Below are 23,468 nucleotides of genomic sequence, written 5' to 3'. Positions count from 1 at the left end.
CAAGAAAAAAACAATTTTTTTAAGGAATTGAGGTTGAGTGTCTTAAATTGGGCAGAATTTCTACCTTGAAATAAATCAGGTGTTTTGTGGCAGATGCTGCATTATATGAGTTTGCATTCTTTGAAGATAGTCTTGATGGAAGTTTAAAGAACAGCTTATATACTCAGTTCTAAATAATTTTAGTTACTTTAGGAATACAGAATTTCTTCTCTTACATTGTTGGTTTTAAGGTCTTAATAATGAACTGCCCTTCCAGATTCTTACATTGTATTAATACCTGAGAATGTAGGTATATTTTGGTGTCTTAAGTCATACTGTAAAAAGACAGTTGATATGGGTTTTTTTTTTTAACTTCCAGCAAATAGAAACTAGCTACTAGTTAATTTTAGCTTTACTTCATTGTAGAAGTACTTCCCTTGGTAGAAGTTAGGTTTTCTGCTTGGACTGAATATATTCTTTTGATTCAAATATCCTTGTATTCAAAGGGCTTAATGCCATACAGTACAGATGCCAATTTGAAGCTACTGCTCCTGCAGATTTTTCAATTACTGTTCTTTCTTTTAGATATTCACCGAAAGTCTCCTGTGCTCAAGCAGTGTTGACAATATCCACCTGGCTGGGCAAATGATGCACTGCAGTGTTTGGTCAGTGGATCTACCAAGTTCATCAAAAGGGAAGCCACAGTACCGAGTCAGCTATGCCAGAAGCATTGAACTGGTTTTGGCTGCTGGTAGAGAATATTTCAATTCTTCAACCAGTTTGACTGATAGCTGTATGGAATTGGCCAGGTACCTTTACAACCATCCTATGCATAAACACAACTGATGTAATGTTGTCATAGCATTATTTGCTAGTATCACTCCCCCACCCAGTCTTCTGTTGAGAATGTTTTTCATAAGCAGGCTCTGGAAATACAGAGTAGTGTTGCTTTTCATGCAAAGAGTTTAAAGACCCCTTTAATGCCTAAGGGTTCTGTGACCAGCTTTTCTCTTAAGGTTTTATGGTGATATTTCAAAATATATTTAGCTCAAATACTTGCTATGAATGTGTGACCCTGTGTTTATTCTGTTTAATAACATGCTTTGGTTCTCCTCTGAATTACTTTCAATCAATTGTTTCATGGTAACTTAACTTGAGTTTCTGTGAGTGATTGTTGTGTGTAGGTCTCCTAGTAGCCTTTGTGTACGAGTTGGTTTAGGTAGAATGTATTTACAGAATCACTAGGGTGGAAGAGGCCTTTAAGATCATCAAGTCCAACCCATGCCCTAACACCTCAGCTAAACCATGGCACTGAGTGCCACATCCAATTTTTTTTTAAACACATCCAGGGATGGTGACTCTGCCACCTCCCCAGGCAGACAATTCCAGCTTCTCTGTAGTTCTTCTATTCCACTCCTATTTTAATATTGAGCCTGAAGTATTTGTCAATATGCCTGAAAAATCTGCTGGATTCAGATGGGATTTTCAGCTAACATGCAATTTTGTTTTTGATTTAAAATGTTTATTAATTAACGAGTGGAGAAAAAATAGGGCAGGCTGGACAAATCAAATATTTTCCTAATCTAATGTGTATGGTGATTTTAGCCATTTAAAATGAGATGACTTGCCATTTGGACGAGCTCAAGACATGAAGCTCATAATGCTCATGAAGTTCAGCAAGAACAAGTGCTGGTGCTGCAGCAGGATCTGGGCAACCCCTGGTGTCACTCCAGGCTGGAGGATGAACAGATCAGAGCAGCCTGGCTGAGAAGGACTTGGGGGTGCTGTGGGTGAGAGGCTGGACATGACCCAGCCATGTGCCCTTGCAGCCCAGAAAGCCAAACGTGCCCTGGGCTGCATCCAGAGCAGTGTGGGCAGCAGGGGAGGGAGGGGATTCTGCCCCTCTGCTCTGCCCTGCCCTGGTGAGACCCCACCTGCAGGGCTGCACCCAGCCCTGGGTCCCCAGCATGGGGAGGACATGGATCTGTTGGAGTGAATTCAGAGGGATGAAGCACTCCTGTGAGGAAAATCTGAGGGATTTGGGGTTGTTCAGCCTGGAAGAGAGAAGGCCCTGGGATGACCTAAATACCAGTACCTGAAGGAAGCCTGCAAGAAGGACAGACTTCTAACAAAGGCATGTAGTGGGACAAGAGGAAATGGCTTCAGGATGGAGGAGACTAGGTTTAATTTAGATGTTTAAAAAAAAGTCTTTATTGTGAGGGTGGTGAGGCACTAGGACAGATTCTCCCCAGAATTTGTGGATTCTCCATCTCTGAAAGTGTTCAAGCAGCTCTTGAGCAACCTGGTCTAGTGGGAAGTGTCTGTGCCCATGGCAGGGGATTTGGAACTAGATGATGTTTAAAGTCCCTTCCAACCTGTGGCCATTCTATGATTCTGTGATTTTGCATGTTCATTTTCTTTGTTCAATGTGCATTAGTAAAACAACATGTGACTACACTGTACCAGAATGCAGCTTGTATTTAAAAAAAAAAAAACTATCTAAAAGCTTATTGCAAGAATATATTATTCATATGATTTAAAAACTCTATTTAGAATAATGTGCTCTTAATAATTTCATGCATTAATTCATCCTCAGAGGAATTTAGTGGGGTTTTTGTTATTTTTTTAATAAGCTTTGTTTTATTTTCTGTACCTAGTTGAGGAAACTGAATTTGTGACAATGACTCTTAGTGTTTCACTTCTGTTAATTTTTTACAGTGTTTTGCTTTTATAACTTCTACTATATGGCAATACCAAAACACTATAGTGGTAGAAGAAATATTTCCCAAAATAATTATGTATTTAAATACATAAACCTTCAACATCATCTGTAAATTCATTGCAGATCTAAATTCAGGAGGGTTTAGGGGATGTGCTTATAACAACCAGTAGAAGGCTATGCCAAAATAGAAATTCATTAAAACATTTAGCCAGCTATAAGAGATGAACTGTATCAAACACCTCACATGTGCATTACAAAAGCACTTAGTATTCTGACATTTCATAAGCACATTTAATTTCTGCTGGTGGTTGTTTTGTTTTATTTTACTCATCAGTTAACTTCTCCCACAAGTTTAATTTAAAATGTTTTCCTCAGACTTCAGAAAAATGTGTTTGTTCTTATTTAGGTGTTGTCTACAACTTATTGAAGACAGTCCAAGTGCTGTTCAGGAGGAGTTGGACCTCATTCGTGCTCTGGGTTACCTGGAAGAGTTTGGTGTGAAAATATTACCGCTGCAAGGTACTGCTTAATTTTATTCTTCCTATGATTACTTGAATTATAGGCATAAATATGCATGAGAAATAGTTACTATTACATAAGTGTGCTATGATTAAAATAAAGAGTCCATATACTGCCTCCAAGCAGTTTACAGGCACATAGAAAAACTATATTTTTAATAGAATTTTTTAGCTTGTGAGGTAAGAAAAAAATTTGCATATGGTGTCTTTGTTTTTTTGACTTTTAACACAACTTTAAAATAGAATATCAAGTATATGAAACTCCTGGTGATTGAACAGAAATTGAGCTCATTTTTTATTTACCAAATAATCTGCACTTGGCTGTGTGCTTTAAAATAACAGGTATGAGAGAAGTACTTCTTGTCAGGCAGTTTTCATGTCTCCACTGGGCTGTTTCATTGTGAAGTATATAAAACCCAATGACAGTGGAAGTGAACTTTTGCAAGGTATTTCTTCTGATTCTGTGCTAAAACGAAATCTTTTGTAGCTCCAACTGCAGTGGAACAGAAAGGTGTTGGACAAAGGTTGGAAAGAAGTTATGATTATGTACAATGAAATTGCATGAACCCTACTCATGGAACTGGCAGAGATGAGCACTAAGACATGAGATGTGCTGATGATAATGTTTTGCTTCTGGCATTGTGCAGAGAAATACTGGGATTTATGGAAAGCACTTCTGGTACTTTCCATATCATGGAAAATGAAGTAGATGTTCTCAGCAGCAGTTGTTACATTACTTTGGTGCTCCCTTTTTGTTCTCTTTTTTTCCAAGTATTTATTCAAGTGAATTGATGCTCCAAATGTTATAATCAGAAATATTAACATTTCTGGACTGAGAGTGTCTGATTTTTAGATCTTGCAGTATTGGTCTGTTGATTTCTAGAGTAAAATTATTTTTCAGTCTGTTTGTTCAGCCTGTAAAAGGGTACATGTATTTTCTTCAACTTGTTTTGATGTGGACATGGAGATATCATTTAAAAAAAGTAGTGACATAATGCTGCATTAACAGAATGTGTAATACAACTGATCTAGATTAATTAGAATATGTGAAATCATGCATGTAATTTCATTAATGATCCTGACATCCTTGCTTCAGTATCTTTCTTGTAAATCAAATTAATCTAATAAGATTAAAATTATGTTTTCAAGTTTTAATGAAAGCCTTTAAATGATCTGTTACTTTGATAGAATGTCATTAAAGTAGCACTAAGGATCAGCTGCAGCAATAGTCTTTTAGCAATAGACTTTTGTTTGCAGTTCTGTGTTTAGTTGTCTGTAGATCTTCCCCCACTTCTATTTTAGCAAAGTTAACAGTTTAAGTTTATGGACTATCATTATGCTATGTTGTAATAAAATCGGGTTTGAAGACTCAGTATTAAAATAAAATGTGAAGACAAGTTCATCTTTAAGTGCTTGACCCACAGTATTATATCAGATTACTTTTAGTTATATAATGTATTAAAAATTCCTGCTTAAATAATCAGTGACTGAAAACATTTTCCTGATGAATACTAATATATGCCTGTGATAGAATGTTAAAAATGAAACTAAAAAGATGACCTTTTCCTGCTCTTCCATTCTTATTCATTTTAGTCTAATTTCCAGAATTAACAGTTTTCATTATACTAATATGTCTTTGCTCTTATTTAGAGGCCTAATATCCTGTTTTAAGCCCAATATGCTAATGCAGAGTTTATCCCCATGCAGCCATTCACTCTTACTGAGTGTTAAGTGGGATATCTGCATGCTGTTCCTCTGTGTTCTGAGAACTTGCATAGTATGAAAGCATCACCTTTTAGAGCAACAGCCTGAGGTTAGCCACCCACTAATGAGCTAAATAGAGCACTTGAATCAGTTAATGATATTAAATTATGCAGTTAAAATAGTTGTTTAATTCTTGGTATTTTTTTTTTAAACACAGTACTGATTATAAGCTGCTCAGGATATGGTTGAAAGAACCTTGTGATTTGCAAGCTATCCTTCCACTTCCTCAGGAAATTTTAAAGTAAATTAAAAAGAGCTGAAGCGTTTGCTAATGACAGTTCTTTCAGTCTGTATGATGTATCTTGTCCATGCTAAATAAATGAAATCTTAGTTGCAACATTCTAAACAAAAGTTAATGCCTGTATTAGCAGTCTTACGGGATATTGCAAAAATCATAATTAAAAAAAAAGTATAAAAGTATATCAGTTAATTGTACACATTTTAAAAGAGTGAATGTGAAAACATGAAACAAAAAAGAGTTTCCATTCAGGTCAGTTCTCTCTTTTTGCTCCCTTCACAGCCTGACTTGCTAATGATTGGAGCTGGATATCCTGTGGTGTTATTTTAACTTTTCTGTTTACAGGTATAATTGAGGATCTGCATGCAGGCAGCTTTGAGCTAGTTTTCAGATTGTGTTTGCATTCTTATATTCCCCAGCAGTCCTTCTGCCCTGTGCTGTTTGAGCAGGAACACAGCAGTCAAGTTCATTTGTGCAGTCTCTAAACCCGTTCTCCTTTCAACAGTGCGCTTGTGCTCCGATCGACTCAGTCTCATCAAGGACTGTCTGGCTCAGATGTCAACAAACTATAAACAGCCTGCTAAGCTCCTGGGACTGGCAAACCTGCTGAGAGTTGCAGGTAAGCTGTACTAGTAAGACACTGAACTGCAGTGCAATGAACGTTCATGTTGTGCTTTAGGGTATTTTAGGTGATGGGTAGAATATGAATTCAAAGATACCACTAAAAAGTCACCTGGAAGAGCAGTCATTGGGGAGGAATGAAGCATTTCACATGAGTGGAATATTTCATCTGTAAAACAGCTGAAATGGTCAGCTGCTGCATTCTGCTAATACCTGAAATAAAAAAATGCCTTATCCAATCTAGAATTGGAGTAAAGGCTGATTTCAGATTGGAGGAGTTGTGGCTGAGAATATCTTGTTTTACAGTTAATTGGTAGGGAATTTACTGAAATTACTGTGACTGCTATTACCTCTATGAAAGAAGGTAGCCTGATTTAATAATAGTTTCATTTAAGATACAGGGGGAAAAATAATCTGTAAAGCATGAATTTTAGCTGTTACACTTCAGTCTAGGCTGCATGTATCTCCTTTGGGCACTAAAAATAATGCATTAAGTTGAGTATTCATTTGAAGAGCTTCAAAGATTGAATCCTGAGGATATTAAGGAAAATTTTTTATGGCCTACTCAAAGTATCTGCCTTTTGATTTTTTTTAATTTTGAAAAATACTTAATCAGTGTAGCTGTAAACACCATACTGCTGTATCTTTAGGCTGTAGAAATAGAATATAGAAATATAAAATATTTTATATTTTATGGCAGGGCATATAAAATCAATGCATTCCGGCTTTGTTATTAAAACATGCCTGGCTAATTGTTTTCTCCCTCTCTATTTGTTAAATCATTTAAGATTTTTTTCTCACATTTTCATGAGGCTTAATACTGGCTATTTTTTGCATAGTATTATAAATAGGAAGGGAGATCCTTGCGACTGTTGTGTGAGGTTGAGAACAGAGGTATGGAAATTAGGCTGTTGACCTCCCAAGATACCTTGATTCTAAGGAAGGGAGTCACAGGAAACATCCTCACTCTGGTCAGCACAGCATTGCTATGTGAAGGGTGGAGGATGGGGTGGGATGGTACCATGATGAGTAGCTGGATCCAATCTACATATTAAATATGTAATCCATAGAAAAACTTGAATGACAGTTGTAACTTCTTTTTCTTTGCTTGTAAGGCTTTTGGGGAAAAAAAACAATTCTCCCTTGGTTCATATGACAAGATTACTGTACTTTCTTTCTCCTCTCTGCTTTGTCCTATGAACATGAAGTTAAAATTCATGAATTTTTCTTAATATTCTGGGTTCTTTGTGTTAATGCTGCTGATTTTTGTTTTACCTTCTTTTTAAATCTTAAGTAATTATCTTTGTGTGAAAGAAGGAAAACCAGTATCCAGAGACATTCTATAAAGCTTTGTCCAGTAGTGTTATCCTAGTGCCTTAGCTGTAGGATTTACAGTGCCCTGGTATGTGCCTTTGAAAAGAGATCAAACTCGTGGCTCCCATCTCCAGAGACTGAAAGATGGCAGTCCCTGCATAGTATGTGGAGAACTTCAGGGAATTTTTATAGAGTTCATTGATACAGTGGTGTCCGTGTGCTAGTGTTACAATCACAGTGACAGCTACTGAATCACCACTGAAAAGAGAGATTTAAGATGTATTTAAAGCCAGATGATAAAATGGCCCCCCAGTTTTTCTCTTCCATGCACTTACCAGGCTAGAGAAAAGCAGAAGATGAATGTGTGAGATGGTAAATTTTTAAACAGGTGAATGATTTAAAAACTACTACTTACTCAACTGGTGACATATATACATAGGAAGTGTGGGGCTCTGACTTTAGTGGTTAATCTTGAGAGTAATGCTGATGGTTGCTCCTATGGTAAGTTGGGAATTTTAGTAGTAAAATTATATTTCAAGAGTGAGTAAGGAATACGCTATTTAGACATTTTTCTCTTATGCTAAATATACAAGTAACTTGGTCACTTTCAAAGTAATCTTTTGCTTATAGAATAACATTTATTTATCTCAAAGGAAAATACAGCAAGACAACATTTTCAGTAGTGACTTTCTGTGGTGAGGGATGTGAGGTGTTTTTTAAATTTTGTTTTACATACGTAGTTGTAAGATTTTGTGATTAAAAGCCGTTTTACTGTCACTGAAGGATAACTAGTTGTATTGCTTATAATGGAAAGCTGTCATCTGTAGAGAACATTCATTTATGAGTAAGATACAGATTTGGTACAAGAATGCCATAGTTGTGAATTTTATTTAAACCTAATTTTTATAGCAGATGGTCTATTGAAAACAGATTTATTTAATTTTAAGAAACTCATTTTTTCTTAAATATACTTGTTTGCTTGTTTTTCTGGATTTGGAAGCTGTAAATGGCATACCACTGTTACTGCAAATTTTTTGTGTCTGGCTCTCTAGCCCACTGACAAGTATCCACAGGATTAGCCAGTAGCATACAAAAGAAACATGATTGTCTTCGTTTCAAAGCATGCATGTAAATACAATATTTTCTCAGATTATTTAAGAAAGGCTGTAGAGTGTTACTCTTTGGTCCTTTGTATACCTCTGATGAGTGATGGAATAGGTAACCTTACACTGAATTTAAACATTCTTAGAATTTGAGTAACTAGGTTATTAATACCTTTCAGAACAGTTTTTAACTGTAATGCTGGTATAGCCTTAATCATAGTCTGTAATGAGGAGCACTGTTTAATTTGATGGTAGAGATTAAAAACAGGATTTCTACAGGAAATGTAGAAATGGTATTTATGTATCTGTCAACTTGTAATTTAAGTTACTGAGTTCCAATGAATTATTAATATTAATTAATACTATTAATACTGTTTTTAATATGATGAAGAGTTATATTAGGACTTGGTAGCCCTGTTGTGTGATAACAAACACTAGTATTATTCCACAAATTACTTTATAGACAAAAGGGCAGATTCTAAGATTTTTGAATTAGCGTACTTTAAATTTAATATTAGAAAAGGTGAACCTTCTCTGCAGTTTTAATATGGATAGTCTTTGTTTGCAGGTGTAAAACTACTGGAGAAGGATATCGTGATTTCTAACAGCTTCTGATGAAAGCAAATGGTTTTGTTGAGATATTTTGGGATAGGTCTGGATTTTGAAAAAGAGGATTGAACTTTACACGCTTAATGAAGAATTGGATAAAATGACGCCAGGAGAAAGATTTGAGTTTTGTCCTTAATTGGTTTTCACTGCTTACACAATTACCCTGATCTATGGGTCACCTTTGCTATTTAAGAATTCTGATTTTGTCCTCTGGAACATACTTACTGGTATTGGTTATGCTAGTTTGAAGTTGTGGTCCCTTCTGTTCCAAATCCACTTTGTAGAGTATTGTCTTGTGTTTTGTCTGCTCAGTGGAGAAATTTGTTTCAGTATTTTCCCCTCTTTGCTTCCCCTGCCACTCCGCCCTGTATAATTACTGATTGGAAAGACCTGCTTGCTGCATCTGTCCATGTCTATGTAAATTTTTAATGTGTGTGTCCATATAGAGCATAAAGTAAATGCTGTGTTTTATTATATGTAATAGATAGCCTATAAAATCTTAAGAACATACATATTTTAATTTAAATTTTAAAAGAATGCATTTCTTGTGGATGCAAGGGTAGATTGCACAGAGTCATTATTAAGGAGCTTTGTGAAATATATATTCTGAATACGGTTTGCTTTGAGAGCAACGCTGAAAATTAGTAATAGAATTTATATTCATATTTATCAAAGTTAAAATCTTGCTTAGGTAATGATATATCAGCTAACTTCTTAATTGCTTTAAAGTATTCGATTAATTTCAGTGAACTCTACTTAAGCCTCATGTCACTACCTCTGTAAAGTAAGCCCAGAACTGTTATCTTAATTTCACAGATGGGTAAAGTGAGTGAGGAAGAATGTGCTCAGCATGACAGCTGGAAAATCTGCACATGCTCAGGGAGCTGGAGCTGCTCTGTGTCTTGCAATCCTCACTTAATTTGTGCTCTTTGTTAAGAATGGGTGTGACAAATTCACTTTATGCAATTACTTGAGTAGATGTGTGCAAAAAAAAAGCAAGGAAAAAAGCTTCTGTATCAGAAATCAGGAGCATCCTCTCTACTCTTACTGTATGTCAAAAAGATCTGCTGAGTGTTGGTCATTATTTCCTTTGTCAGACTCTCTAGAAATGTCTCCATTATTCCCTTTTCTCTATAGTAAATTTATTTAATTTTAATATCCATAAGTGAATCTATTAGCTTTAAGCTTTGCTGAGATTCCTTAGTTAAAGCCTATTTTTGAAATCTGTTGTTCTTAACATTGACTTTCTTGCATTTGGAATTAACAATGTAGATGGCTTCTGATCTCCTAAATCTCCTCAATCTAGGTGACATGGTATTTCTGAAGTACAATGTTGATATGATTTGACTTCTAAGTTTTAATGGCATGATTTCATTCAGGATAATGTTATTTTATCCACTCAAAAATAGCATGCATCTTACCCAAGGTATTTCAGTAAGATTTTTTTTTTCATATAATCCAGATTGGATCCAAGCTTTTAAAAAGTATTTCAATATCTTTTATTTCTCAAGGAAAAAAAAATTCTATTGTTTCTGAGCTTGCATGTTTTATCTCTCGTTATTTTTATTATAACCTCAGAATCATCTAGGGAATCATCTAGGTTATCCCCTTCCACTTTCCAGTTTCTGAATTGGAGTCTGTCAGGTGTTACCATTAAGGCTTGAAGCAGAATTACTATGTAATATAATCAGGTCACAATTTGAAGAATTTTGTCATTCCTGTCTTGGTTTTAAGTCATGGATAGCTGTCAGTATGGCAAGGGAGACAATTTAGACTTTAAAACTTTTCCTTTTATGAGACTATTATTAAAATACCATCAAATTATGTGTTTACAAAGCTGAAGCAGTGAATTTTTCTATACCTGAATGGAAGATGATGACTAAACTGCAGCAGTGAGCATTATCCGTCACTGCATGGTTAATGAAAGGTGTGTGGGAAAGGACTTCACTCAGGGATTCAAGGAGTAACACTGGAGCCAGTGATTGTTCTCTGCCATAACAGTGAGTGCCAAGGTAATGGAAGTGTTAGTGAGTTATTCTTTTATTTTTACACTTGTGCTTTTTAAAAACATGCAGAGTTGTATTCTGCATCAAAACTCCTTGGCTGAAACATTGGGGATGGGAGATCTGATACCATACAGCTGCTCAAGCACAGTTAAAGAAACCCTTCCTTGATCCAAATGTTCTTCCTTTCTTTCTTTCAATACCACTCATTTTTAAGTGGGCATAAATAGCAGTGATTATTTTGCCTGAATCTGAGGGATAATAGTTTGATTGTTTCTCTTGACTTTGCTTTGTGTCTGCTACTTAGTCAGATGTCTCTGTAAGAAGTCAAGCTGTCAGGGTGAAGTGGGCATCAGGAGTGGCAAGTACGTGTCCCTCGCTTAGAGAAATGACAGTTCACATTTAGCTTGTGAGGATAGAAGCATCTCTTTGTCATCTGTAATTGCTTTTGCCCGAATGAGAGGTTCCCAGGTTCCAGAGGGCATAATTTTGCAACAGGAGAGCCTTGAATGTGATTAATTTGCAGCATTGAGTGCTGGCAGTATATTGAGCAGGAGGCTGGAAGATAAAATGATGGGAAGCTAACCTGTTCTCCCAGCTGAGTTAGTCGTGATGTGCAGGGATTAGGGGAGCCTTGATTGAGTTCAATAATTAGGGTAACTTCACTTGCCTGAATGTCATTGAAGTGCAACTGCTACAGCTTTCCTTTTGAGAAAGCTTTAAAAAGAAATTTACTTTGTCCGTGGTGATGGATCTGCAAAGTGGAGCTAAAAATAGCAGCTATGCAATTCAAGAACATGTACTCTTTAAATGATTTTTGAAACTGGAACTGTTTAACCTTCTGAAATATTTGCATTTCACAAGTTGTAGTAATACAGTTTCATAAACCAGTGCCCTTTTCAAATTACTGTAACAACACTGACTGCATAAAATTGCTTTTAATAATAGAGGAGAAGCATGAGCAAGAGGCTTGCGTTTAAAAATCCACTTGTTTTTATTCTAAAAATTCTTTCCTAAATTAATAGTTTATTTTTTCTGTGCGTGTTTTGTCACCTTCTTATAGAGTGCATGGATGTACATAGTATTTTGAGCACAAGACTGGACAAACTAATGCCAGCAAATTGTTCACTCTAAATTGAAAAAAGTTTAAAAAAATACAGATTACTAGTAAAGGGTGACAGATATAAATGTTATTTGTATTGACTATAAGTGGCTTTGAGATGGAGATGAGCTGTCTCATTAGATTTTCATCTGTGAATGCTGATGTAGTAAAATTGAGGTCAAGACATTTTTCTACAAAGATTCTTGATGAAACTTTAGTCAGAAGACTTCAATAGTATCTAAAGTCTAACTTTTGATTCATAACTAGTGGAAGAGGCATTGTCCAGAAGGTCTGGTGACTGAGATGGAGGTGGTATGCAAAAATTAGTTTCAGTTCTACTCACTCAACTTATGAGGTTACAGATGTTTAAATGCTTACATTTTCTGCATCTCATGCATTATTTGGAGCCATGAAGTGGCAGTTTTAAATGGGTCTCCGTATATTATAAGAAAACAAACATTTCAATTATTTTCTTCTACTACAGTACAAAGATTATTTTTTTCAGTGTCAGGATTTTGATTTATATGTCACTTAGCTTAAATATCAGTTTTGATCCTTTGGCCAACACATAAATACAATTTTCAAAAACTTCTTTTTTTTAACCTTGACATAACATGCCAATTGGTTTGGGGTTTTTTGCAAGCTATGGTGCCAATGTTTTTTTTAAAATACTAGCTCCTTTTATTGTTTCCTTCAGGAAAACACAGGCAATTTTATTTTTGTTTCAGTTTCAAGAGGGACTTTTCATGTTGTGGTATATAGTTCTTAAGAAATAAAGTGGCAAGCTTAAGTTGACCATTAATTCCAGTTAACTAATAATAAGTTTGATTTTTTTTTTCTTACAGGAGATGATCAGATGGAGAGAAAAGGTCAAGTTCTAATCCTTTTAGTGGAACAGGCTCTCAGTTTCCAGGACTACAAAGCAGCTAGTATGCATTGCCAGGAGCTCATGGCCACAGGTGAAGTAAATAAATACATCATGCATGAGGTGATGGAGGTGGAAATCTGAGTTCTGACTTTTGTCTTACTGTGAGGTGTGGTACTTCAGATTGTTCCATTTCATTAAAATAGCAGTTACATCTTGTTAGTGGAAGTGCACTGGCATTGAATAGAGACACAAACAGCAAATACTGCATGGAATAAGGGTGTACTGAACTACTGGATGTGTAACCTCAGGCAGCTTTTCTGAATGCCTCTGGGAACAACAATTTCTACTTCTTTCTACACTGTAGCCTCCTCAGACAGGTAAAACCTTGCGACTGCAGCGAGCAGGAAAGTGCAGGTCTTTTAGAAGTCTACCTTTCTATCAAAACTCTAAAGATATTTATATGTTTGTGCTATTTATATGATTTGTGTATGTGACAGTATGAGTGAAGGTAAATGAAACACATGTGTCAAAATACTAAGGAAGATGGGATTGGTTTCTTTGGTTCTTTTTTTCTGCTTTGAGAATGAGGGGTGGAAGTTCAGTATGTGTTGAGATTTTTTTAATATATCAAGTGTTATATATTTTATACTTTGTTTTTGTTTTTTACAGCCACTCCAGCAAGGTATTTATTATCATGCACTGAAATAAATGAGGATTTTCTTATTGTAATATGTAAAAATATAGGATGTAAGCTTACAGATGTCTATTTTATTGTTATCTACAATATGATAAAAAATAGTCTTTTATGTATTTGGTCAGTCTCAAGTTGAGCATCATCTCTGTTTTATGGAGCCTTTATGGTTCCTTTTTCAGGGGATGTTAAGCCTTGACAGAAATACCACATGCCCTCCTTTATCTCATCCAATGAGAACCGGGCAGCATCCTCCTTTCAGTTGTGATAGGGAGTGTGTTTTGTGTTCCCTTGTAGGTTATTCTAAAAGCTGGGAGGTGTGCAGTCAGCTGGGGCAGTCAGAAGGCTTCCAGGAGCTGGGCATGCGCCAGGAGCTGATGGCCTTTGCCCTGACACACTGTCCCCCCTGCGCCATCGAGGCGCTGCTGGCCGTGAGCAGCTCGCTGCAGACACAGGTACCTGCCTCTGGAGCTTCTGTTCAGTGCCTCCCTAAGTGAAGGGCACTTGGGCTCATTTTCAAGCTTGTTCCCTTAAGTTCTACCCTCCAGTATATTTATATTTGTTCTGCTCTGCTCTTCCACTTTCACTGTTATATTTCAGCAAATGAGGTCTCTTTCTAAGCAGTTTTGTCTGATGAATTGGTTTCTGAAGTGGAAGGGCAGTTGTGTTTTCTGTCTTCAGTATTTTTCATTTCTTTATTGATTGCCTGATTTAAACATTTTATTTAAAAATGCAGTTGGTGAAATCTCAAAATATTTTCCAGGTATTTATACTTTGTAATTCATCTTCATTAAATGCCCACATAAATGTGTATTAAGGGCTTATTAGATGATTTTTATGATCTTTACCCAATATGCAATGAAATTATTTTCTCACAGATTTCAGTGATGTAATGGTTTTAACAATGGCAAGAGGCTTTGTGTCTGAGCAGTCTTTATTAATTCTGCAGTGACTGACTTGATAGAGTCACATGTTAGGTGTTGAGCTGATTGCAGTATATATGTGAGAACATGTAATTGTGGCATTTAAATACAACTTATGTCAAGGTGACATAGCAAAAGTTTTATTTGAAATTGAAGGGCAGTAATTTAGGTTGTCAAAATGTTAAATTTCTGTTCACTGTAATTGTGGCTAGGCCTACATACTATGACTTGTTTGAGTTCATAGTTATCTTAGTTGTCTAAGAGTTCACAGTGTTCTTAGATTTGTAATTGTATAATAGAGACATCTTAGAGGTCTTTGGACACAGAATGTAAGAATGGGGGAGAAGGGAGTCATAGCTACAGCACGTGTGCAGCCTGATTAAGGCAGCTGCAAGAGTGTAGTCTTTTCCTTAAAAAATGCCCTGAACAGAAGTTTCTGTGAGAATACAAGCAATGTGAGAAGGTGGAAGTTCTGTGCAGAAATTCTGCTCACAAAACCATTGTCCTGTGAAACACCTGTCTTTGTGGAGTTACCCAGTGCTTCAGAGTCTCAGTTCAGAAAATGGAGGTTTTCATGACATTTCTTTCCTCTACATTGTACAGCGCGGTACATAAAGTTAAAAAAATAAATCTTAGTTTTTGGGAAAAATATTGAACAAAATTCATGGAGAAGGGAAGGTCATTTTGTCTAGGGACTCCAACAGTGAGAGGATGTCAGAGATGCTGTGTTTCCTTCTTTGCATCTTCTCTTGCCCCCTTTTCTGTCATGGAAGCCTTTACATCAGTTTCTTGGGTTTTCTGTGAAATCAGTCATAATTCTTTCATTGGCTTCTTTGCTTGGCAAAAGATAATATTTATTTCATGTTTATAGATTCTTTATCAGGCTGTGAATTACCAGTTCCTTCCTTCTGAAGGAGGTGAGAATTCAAGTATCTCTGGGCCTTCTTTGTTGATCAGTAAGGATACAGAGGTAAGTTTTAATGTGAATTTTAAAGGTAATAATAAAAGACTTGATTCTACATTACTCTCAAGAATGACAACATCTGTCTGCTTACTAGATAGAATGAGCAACTACATTAGACATGTAGTACTTTCTGTTGTTAGATTAACTTGAAGATTTTGCTTCTGTATTTATACTTTGTTCTGAGTTTTAGTTGCTTCTTCCTACAGTCTTAGTGCCATTGAAAAAAAACCATAAACCCAGAGGCAGGAAAAGTGCAAAAAAACTTATATTAAAATAAACATTTATATTGGTTTAGTTTTTTTTTTTTTTAATCTGTCTCAGTTTCAAAGCAACAATTTTAAACCTGAAATACATATTTAACCAAAAAATGTTTTTTAATTAAACTTATTTTTCCCCTTAGTACTGTGCATCATGAAGTTTATTACTTGTTACTTTATAATGTACATACATTGCATGTGAAATTATTTTTATGTGTAAGATCAGAAGGAACCTTCAGTTCAGGCAGGACAACAGAAAACAAGTCTGATTATTCTTTCTGCTTTTATATCAATTATTTTATGCCTATATGTGTGCAATTGCAAGTACTTTTGTCTCTTTAAAGAAGATGTAATTATTTACCTATTTGTGAGAACAGGAATGTTTTTCACACTCTTTGAACTGGAAAATTCTGTATTTAATGTATTCTTTTCTCTGTGTTTGGTTTAATGAAATAGGTGAGTGATAAATAAATCTAGGGGTGAGGAGAGGGGATCAAAAGCCTTAAAGAAATACAAGAAAGAAGAGATTAAAAGGGGTGGTGAAAGAGGGAAGGAAAGAAAGAAAGAGAAGGTTTGTGTTGCATAGGGTGGCTTTTTGAGAAATTATGAGAGTTCCAGCCTCCTTGGAGAATGTGTCCATATTTTGTGTATGATTTTTATGTATGTACATATGTATATGTGTGTGTAAACACACATGTGCATGTATATGTATGTATATACATGGATTTGTAGACATACCTGTAGATGTATGTATTTGCATATATATAAAATAAAGGACAGGAAGATAAAATAACACTACAAACAGAATTCAGAGGAATAGGGCCAACATTTTGTGTCTGCCAGAATCATCAGTATGAAGAACAAGTCTGTTTCACTGGCACAAATGCATTTTATTTTCTGGAAATCCATAGATGCATCTCTCTGAGTGGGAGGTTATTAAGTAGATGTTAATAAAATTTATATGGGTGTGGATGCATATGTTTACAATATTTTAATGTCTATAAAAATTTGTCATGCATCACCTTTCATCTGCTGAAGTACTGTATTGAGGCAGAACAATTAGACATGCATATAAATGATTCAAAAATTTATTCAAAGGTTTATCAGAGTTGAGTAAACTTGCTAATTAACTTTGCTATCATTTCAGTTTGCATATTGGAAGCAATTTTCATTATGCTGGAGAATTGACATTCAAAAATTTCTCCAATACAGCTTTCATTTCCCCACCCCCTTAGTTGTGGTTGATTGTCTCTTTAGAATTTGAAGTAGGTAGACAATTGACCTGGCAAGTTTGTATGTTGCTGCACTGAGGTGTATTTTCTTTTTCTTTAATAAGGCTCCTTGGCATGTCGTGTTTCAGACTGTTACACTAGGAAATAAAGTTTTGTATATTTGCTAATTTTTTTCCTTTTGTTCTCTCCCAGTTGACTTGATAGGGATTTAGAGCTTTTTTTTTTTCATTTCTTGGAATGGCACGGGAGGAAACATAGCCAAAAATTTACTCACTGTAAAGCTTTGCCATTCTTACAGACATCTGCAGTGTTAGAAAACCAATATATTTAATAACTGCAATCCTTGTAGTCACACTTCATCTAATTCCCTGTGCTTCACCTTCATCGTCTTGCACAGAATTTTTGTTTCTTTAAAGAAAAAAGAAACAAAGATTTTTCTCCCTTTTCTTGTACTCCTTTCACTTACCTCCTGATTAAGTTACAGAATCCTTATTTCAGGGAATTGACAAATGGTTTTTCTCACTTACTGATACCTTTTCAAATTGATGCTCTAAGTTTTCTTATCCTGACTTGATTAAGGTGTGGCATACATGTATTTGGGTCTGGCATACATGTGTTTGGGCATCCCTTTTTCTATTGCATTCAAAATACCTACCTGTAAGTATATCACTTCTGCTTTTTAAACTTTTAGTGACCTTTTTCTCTCCCTCTTACTTGTGTCTAGCACTGAATTATTATTCTCCATTACCATTTCTTCCCTTATGTCAAGCAACATCCTCAGCTGGTCATACTTTTTCATCAGCTTTCTCTTGGTGAACTCTTCCCTAGAAATTCCTGATATAATTTCATTTTTATTCAATTTTTCCTCCAAACTATTTCCCCTAAAACTTGCAGAAATCTTGATAGGAGTCTATATATAGTCTATGTAGTCTATATATATCATAGACTGCTTAGAAATGGTTAATTTAATATTCCTCTCATGATGGCTGCAGCATAACTTTTCTCCAGGTTTTTGGTGGTCCTCCTCTAAAAGAAATTAATGAATGCTGTGATAAAGCTGCATGTCATTATTCTGTAGGAGCTAATGCATGTGCACAAGCTTTGTGTCAACTTCTCACTGTTGTCTGAACTCATGGAATCCATTTGAGAGGTTATGCTGTGGAAGCTATCATGATTCCAATGTACAGATTGTTTCTAAGCAAAATGTTAAGTTTCACCAATCCTCATCCTTCTTACGTCATCATCTTTTTTACTTGTGTGTGCTACAAATGCCTAAAGAACGAATCTTGTGCTTCTCAACCAGAATATCTTGGTGAGAAGATTAAGTTCTTGATTAGTGAAAAACCTTTCAGAATATTAATGGTAAAATTATTAAATTCAAATAAAATCCTTAGACATGAGATGCTGTGTTGTGTATAAGCACAAAACAATATTAATCAGTTGCTTTGTGAGCTCTGAATTTATTAAATCTGCATAATATTTAAATTATGTTTACATCTGTTATAAATTATTATTTTTTCCATATCTGAATATGGAAGCGTAATTACTGTTACATGGCACATCAACCCAAGAGAAATTAGGTTCAAAGTTTTATTTTTTAATGAACTCTTGATAGAAAAGCAGATGTATTTTCTAGACATTTTCTAGAGAAATTAATATGTTCAAATTATAAGAATTATTTTCTTATAATTTGAACAGATGTTTAGATTATAAGAATTATTTCCTTAAAGGCTTCTTAAAGAAAAGAAAAATTTTGATTAACAGAGCTTTAGTGTCTGCTTTTCCAGTTTTCCCAAGCACTATATCTGGGAAAAGACAGGATCTCTTAGAACATTTGTTTACATTAAATTGGTAGGTCACACATTGTTATGCCAGCTGCTTAGAAATTACTAGAGAGTCATGATCAGTTATGCTCTTGTCCTTTAGCTGCTGCTCCAAAATGTCTCTGTCAGATCTGCAGGTGTTAAGCAGCTGTCTTAATCACTGCTGTATCTCTCAGGCACTCATCAAAGCCTGTGTTTCAGCAGCTGAATCAAATGCATTGTGTCTGCTTAAGACTGGGTTACTTCTTTTTTCCCATGATGTTATGGCCCTAGAAAGAGCCTGAACATTCAGTGACTCTTGAACGTTAGTGTTGTCATCTTGAGCTGAATCTTTTCCATAGTCTCTCATTTAGGGTCTGGTTTGTCATTGCAGGACTGGAGCTTTCACTTGGAGTGGTTCATAGCTGTAACAGACATTGAAAAAAAAATTTAAAATCCCCAATACAAAACCCTCCAAGGCACAAAAGAACCACATGTAGGTTCTGCATGAGTACGTATGTAAAAGAGGCTGTTTTAAATTCCTGTTTGGCAATGGAAGTACCAAAAAGGGAAAAGGAAGACCTAAGATGTGATGCTCTGTTTTCGAACAGACTCTGTTCTATCTCTTTTCATTTCCTTCATAGTCTTGACATAAAATGATTCTTAACATACAAAGTGTATGCAGTGTATGGTTTTTGCAAGTTTTAATCCTTGCACCTTGACTAATTGTCATCAAAGACCAAAACCAATCCTAAAATCCATGCTGCTATTGTTCTAGTTTATTATTGTCTCTTTTGTGGCTTGTCTCACAAACAGTTGGCTTTGTTATTTGTTCTCCCATGAGACTGTTTAGAATTATATAAGTGTGTGTAGGAGCCAAGGTGTATATAAATATAAAAATACGCTGTATATATTTATATAAGTATTTTAGCTGTTATTTTAAAGTAACTTGATAATTCAGAATTTGCTGGTTGTCTTTTTTTATACCATTTAGATTCAAGCCGATTTTCAATCTGCTAATTTGTCTACTATTTAATAATTAAAGTTGTTTTCTCGAGATGGGATCTCCAACCTTATTTAAGAAATAACTTATTTTGTGAGAGATTGATTTGAGATAGCAAAAAGTTGTAACCTGTAAGTGTTGCTGTTCCAGGTACAGAGTGAAATGTCTTCTCAGAAAACAGAATTTCTGTTTTTTGCTGAAAAACTGTAATTAGAGGGAAATTATTTTTAAACGAAAGTCAGCAGAGTTTGTCTGATAGTAGTAGTGCCATAAGCATTAACCCCTGCATACAAGTTGGCTCATTAGTTTTCATACTGCTGAAGGAGGCTGATTTAAAGAAAAGTGCTTTGCTCAAATGCAGTTGATAACTTGGGTGGGATGTTTTTTTCTCATTCTGTTTTAGTTTGGTTTAGTTTTGGTTTAGTTTTCCTCCATGAAAAATCAACTAGGTGTGTTGCAGCATCTACTTGAAAATGGTGGCAGAGAGGAATTAGTATTCTGTATTTAAAATAAATTACAAAAATTTGTCTTACTTAATACTTAACATGGTTTATTTAGAAAACACATGAACAAGAAATTCTCCCCCCAGGCCACCAGACCTAGGATTTTCAGTTGCTTTTCTTTTTTCAGAGCACAAAATTCTGACAGGTTGTACTTGGCATGCACTTTCTTAATTTGGTGAAGCAAGAGCTGAAAGTCCCAGTTTATCCAGTTGACTCATTAGTGGTGCATCTGTGAAATGCACAAAATGATTTCAAAAAAAATTAAAACAAATGCTGAAGGACTAAAGATGAACCTGCTACTTCAATGGTCAGCTTGATGCAGTAATTTACTGTACGTTATAGTAAAAGGTACTAAAAATAAGGTTTTCTACATGAAATTATATTTTATTGAAGCTGATATGTTTTTCCTCTGAGGTTACAATGGATAATATTTCTCTTCAGCATAATTTGGCATCCTTTGGCTCTCATGTTTGAGGTTTTGTCATTAATTAGTAAATTGTAAACTAATACTTTCCACGCTGTTATACAGGTAGAATTTTTCTGTTCCAATATACTTCAGTGTATGGGGAAATTAATAGTAGGGTTGTTAGGGATAACCATATGGCTGTTAAAGTTTGCTATATGAAGGAAAATATTTGTTTTTTGTTGTGAAAACAGTGTGTTTACCTCTGTATGCTAATTATATGTTTGTGATTAATGTGCACGCATTGTAAAGCATGCAATTAACACAAACCTTTGAGAGCTGGAATAGCACAGATCAGACAACATGGATGTTCTGGGTATTTATTTAAATGCTTTACATAGGAAGAGCTGGTATAGAGAGCCCCATTTGTGGAACATGTATCTACTCTTAAGAGTGGAGCGATGTGTGAGTTCATACTAAGTGAAGGTATATGTGCATGTATTGCAGAAGGAGTTCTTGACTGAGAAACAGTTGGGATTCTTGTAGTCCTTTAGGCTGGCTGGTTTTCAGTATTTTGCGTGCCAGCTGCAAAATTTCAAAGCTTGATGATACTTTATTACTTGGTCCAGAGATGTATATTTACATCTCTACTATTTCCCCTATTGGGAGTTCAACTTAATTAATGCTGCCTCTGTAAAAATACAAGGTTGGCTCTAATATCAGCTTTCTTGAATTATCAAAGATTAACTTTAGTATACTCAATCCTCATGTTTGTAGAGAGGTGATTATTTTAGTGGAAACATTCAACATTTATGTAGAACATTGCCATTATAAACTTTGGAATTAAAACCAGTGCAGTCTGTGGAAACAGGGGATGATAACTGAGTAAGGGGCCAAATGTTGTGCTGATAACACTGCTTACTTCACAGTGAAACTCCTAAATCACTTTCAGTTTGTCTTTTGTTTATTTTTGGCAACTGCTGCCTGAATTAATGGTCATTGAAGTGTGTTATTAATACAGTGTGCCTGAACTCTAATGCATTTGTTTGGCTTTAGGTCACTAACCTAATTACAGCAGGAGTCTAACCCTTGCATTGTGTGTTGGATATGTCACAGGATGAAAGCAGCGTCTCCTCTGGCCAGTCCGCTGATTTGTTGTACTGGACGACATCCAAAACCATGAAGGTGTTGTCCAACACAACTCTGACTACCAAAGCCATGCTGCATGCTGTCAGTGATGGGCAGTGGTGGAAGAGGTCCTTAACTTATCTGCGACCACTACATGTAAGGGATTGCTGATGTGTCCCCAGATGTTTACACATTTGTGATACATTAGTATAAAAACTCGGCTCCTTTGAAGGAGCTGATAGCTGAACCCTCAAATCCATAAACAAACTACAGACATCATGGGACTGTTTGCAAGGAAATCCCAGTGAAGCAAGGAGTCTAAAGCTGTTTTCTAGTCTATTCTCTCCTGTTTTTTAGCATAGTGTTAGAAGGCCTAATTGAAATTTGGCAGAATTTTAAAACTTCGGGGAGCAAAGCACAGTAAAGCCCACTCTTTAAATACTGTCATCTTGTATTTAAAGCTGTTCCTTTGCAGTTTCTCCTTTCTACTTTCTCTATTTCAGTGACTTTCTATAATGTTTGTGCCACTATTTTCTGTGATACTACTTTTGAACATGATTCTCTTTCCTTTTTTAAGAATACTGGACTTCATTCAAAACTGGTTTATGTAAGATGACTCCTTTGTTGCTCCCCACTGAATTCAATGATCTTTTCATTTACAGCTGTTTCCCTTCTGCATAGTGTTAACAGCATTTTTATGAGCTTTTTTACAGCTATAGGCTCAGCTATGCTTATTTTTCCCAGGGCCAAGAATTTGGAGATGTATTAAAAAGTGGGTCTGGAGAAAATGCTACTGTGGAAAAACAAGGCTGTCATCCATTTTATGAGTCTCTAATTGATGATCCATATATTGCAGAAGTAAGTTACAGTTACAAAGTCTGCAGTTTTTTGTTGAGCTCTTATAATCAAGTGAAAATACAGAGTTTTTGATTATATGTGTGACTTGAAATTCTGCACCATAGTAGGAAAAAATAATTAAAATTAAACATCATTAGAATTAAACAAAGGAAAGCAAATAGAGGAACTGAGTTAAGCAGCTGCATGTGATGCAAGTGATCCAAATAAAAGTGCAGGTGTAGAGTGCCTATGTCAGTTGTCTTTTTACTTCCAGTCTGAGGTCAGCTATGGAACATACCAGAACAATTCCTTGGAAAGCTTTGCAGAAGTGTTGCTGAGAACAGGGAAACTCGCAGAGACAAAGAGCGAAGGAAAAGACCTACTTCCAACTACAGAAGGTATGGACTTACTGGATATATTCCTTCCATGTATAGGAAATACAGAAGTATCTGTGGTTTAAGTGTGGAGAATTGTACAGAACAATCTGAAGTATTTTCTGGGTGTTTTGCATGAATTGTGATGTGGTTCAATGGCTCTTGTTGGTAAGAAGTCTTGTTAGAAGTAGCTGCAGTGTTTTCAAGGGAATTAGTGACATAGAGTTGCTCAGCAAAGACTAGAAAAATGAAAGTTCTCTTTAAATAAGCAGAAATTGTTATTTGGGAGTTGGCAATGATAGGAGGAATTGTTGAAGGTTTCCTGAATATTACCATATACAGTTCATGGGAATTTGTAAGCCATTATGAGTTATTTCTCTGTATGTCTGCATATTCAGATTCTGTGCCACTGTTTATCCAAGTTTCAGTATTGCAGGTTTATTGTAGTATTTTATTTGTCAATTAATGCTTAACTACAGCTTCTGGAATTGTCAGAATTTTTTGTCTTCT

At 35.5% G+C, this 23,468-nt stretch overlaps 1 protein-coding gene across 3 annotated transcripts in view; it reads left to right on the top strand.

Moving 5' to 3' along the window:
* NBAS (NBAS subunit of NRZ tethering complex) overlaps positions 1–23,468 on the top strand; it is a 159,881-nt gene that overhangs the window by 53,450 nt on the left and 82,963 nt on the right. For 2 of the 3 annotated variants that reach the window (XM_063150856.1, XM_063150855.1), the window contains 9 exons: positions 565–788; positions 3,108–3,220; positions 5,727–5,840; positions 12,819–12,932; positions 13,830–13,987; positions 15,327–15,425; positions 21,736–21,903; positions 22,492–22,605; positions 22,859–22,982. In XM_063150856.1, coding sequence (XP_063006926.1) covers positions 565–788; positions 3,108–3,220; positions 5,727–5,840; positions 12,819–12,932; positions 13,830–13,987; positions 15,327–15,425; positions 21,736–21,903; positions 22,492–22,605; positions 22,859–22,982 — 1,228 coding nt within the window. The remainder of the gene's footprint in view (positions 1–564; positions 789–3,107; positions 3,221–5,726; positions 5,841–12,818; positions 12,933–13,829; positions 13,988–15,326; positions 15,426–21,735; positions 21,904–22,491; positions 22,606–22,858; positions 22,983–23,468) is intronic. The other variant, XM_063150857.1, reaches the window with a different exon arrangement.

The sequence above is a fragment of the Melospiza melodia genome, chromosome 3 (genome assembly GCF_035770615.1).
Source record: "Melospiza melodia melodia isolate bMelMel2 chromosome 3, bMelMel2.pri, whole genome shotgun sequence".
Classification (NCBI taxonomy): domain Eukaryota; kingdom Metazoa; phylum Chordata; class Aves; order Passeriformes; family Passerellidae; genus Melospiza; species Melospiza melodia.
This window is presented reverse-complemented; position numbering and strand designations above follow the sequence as displayed.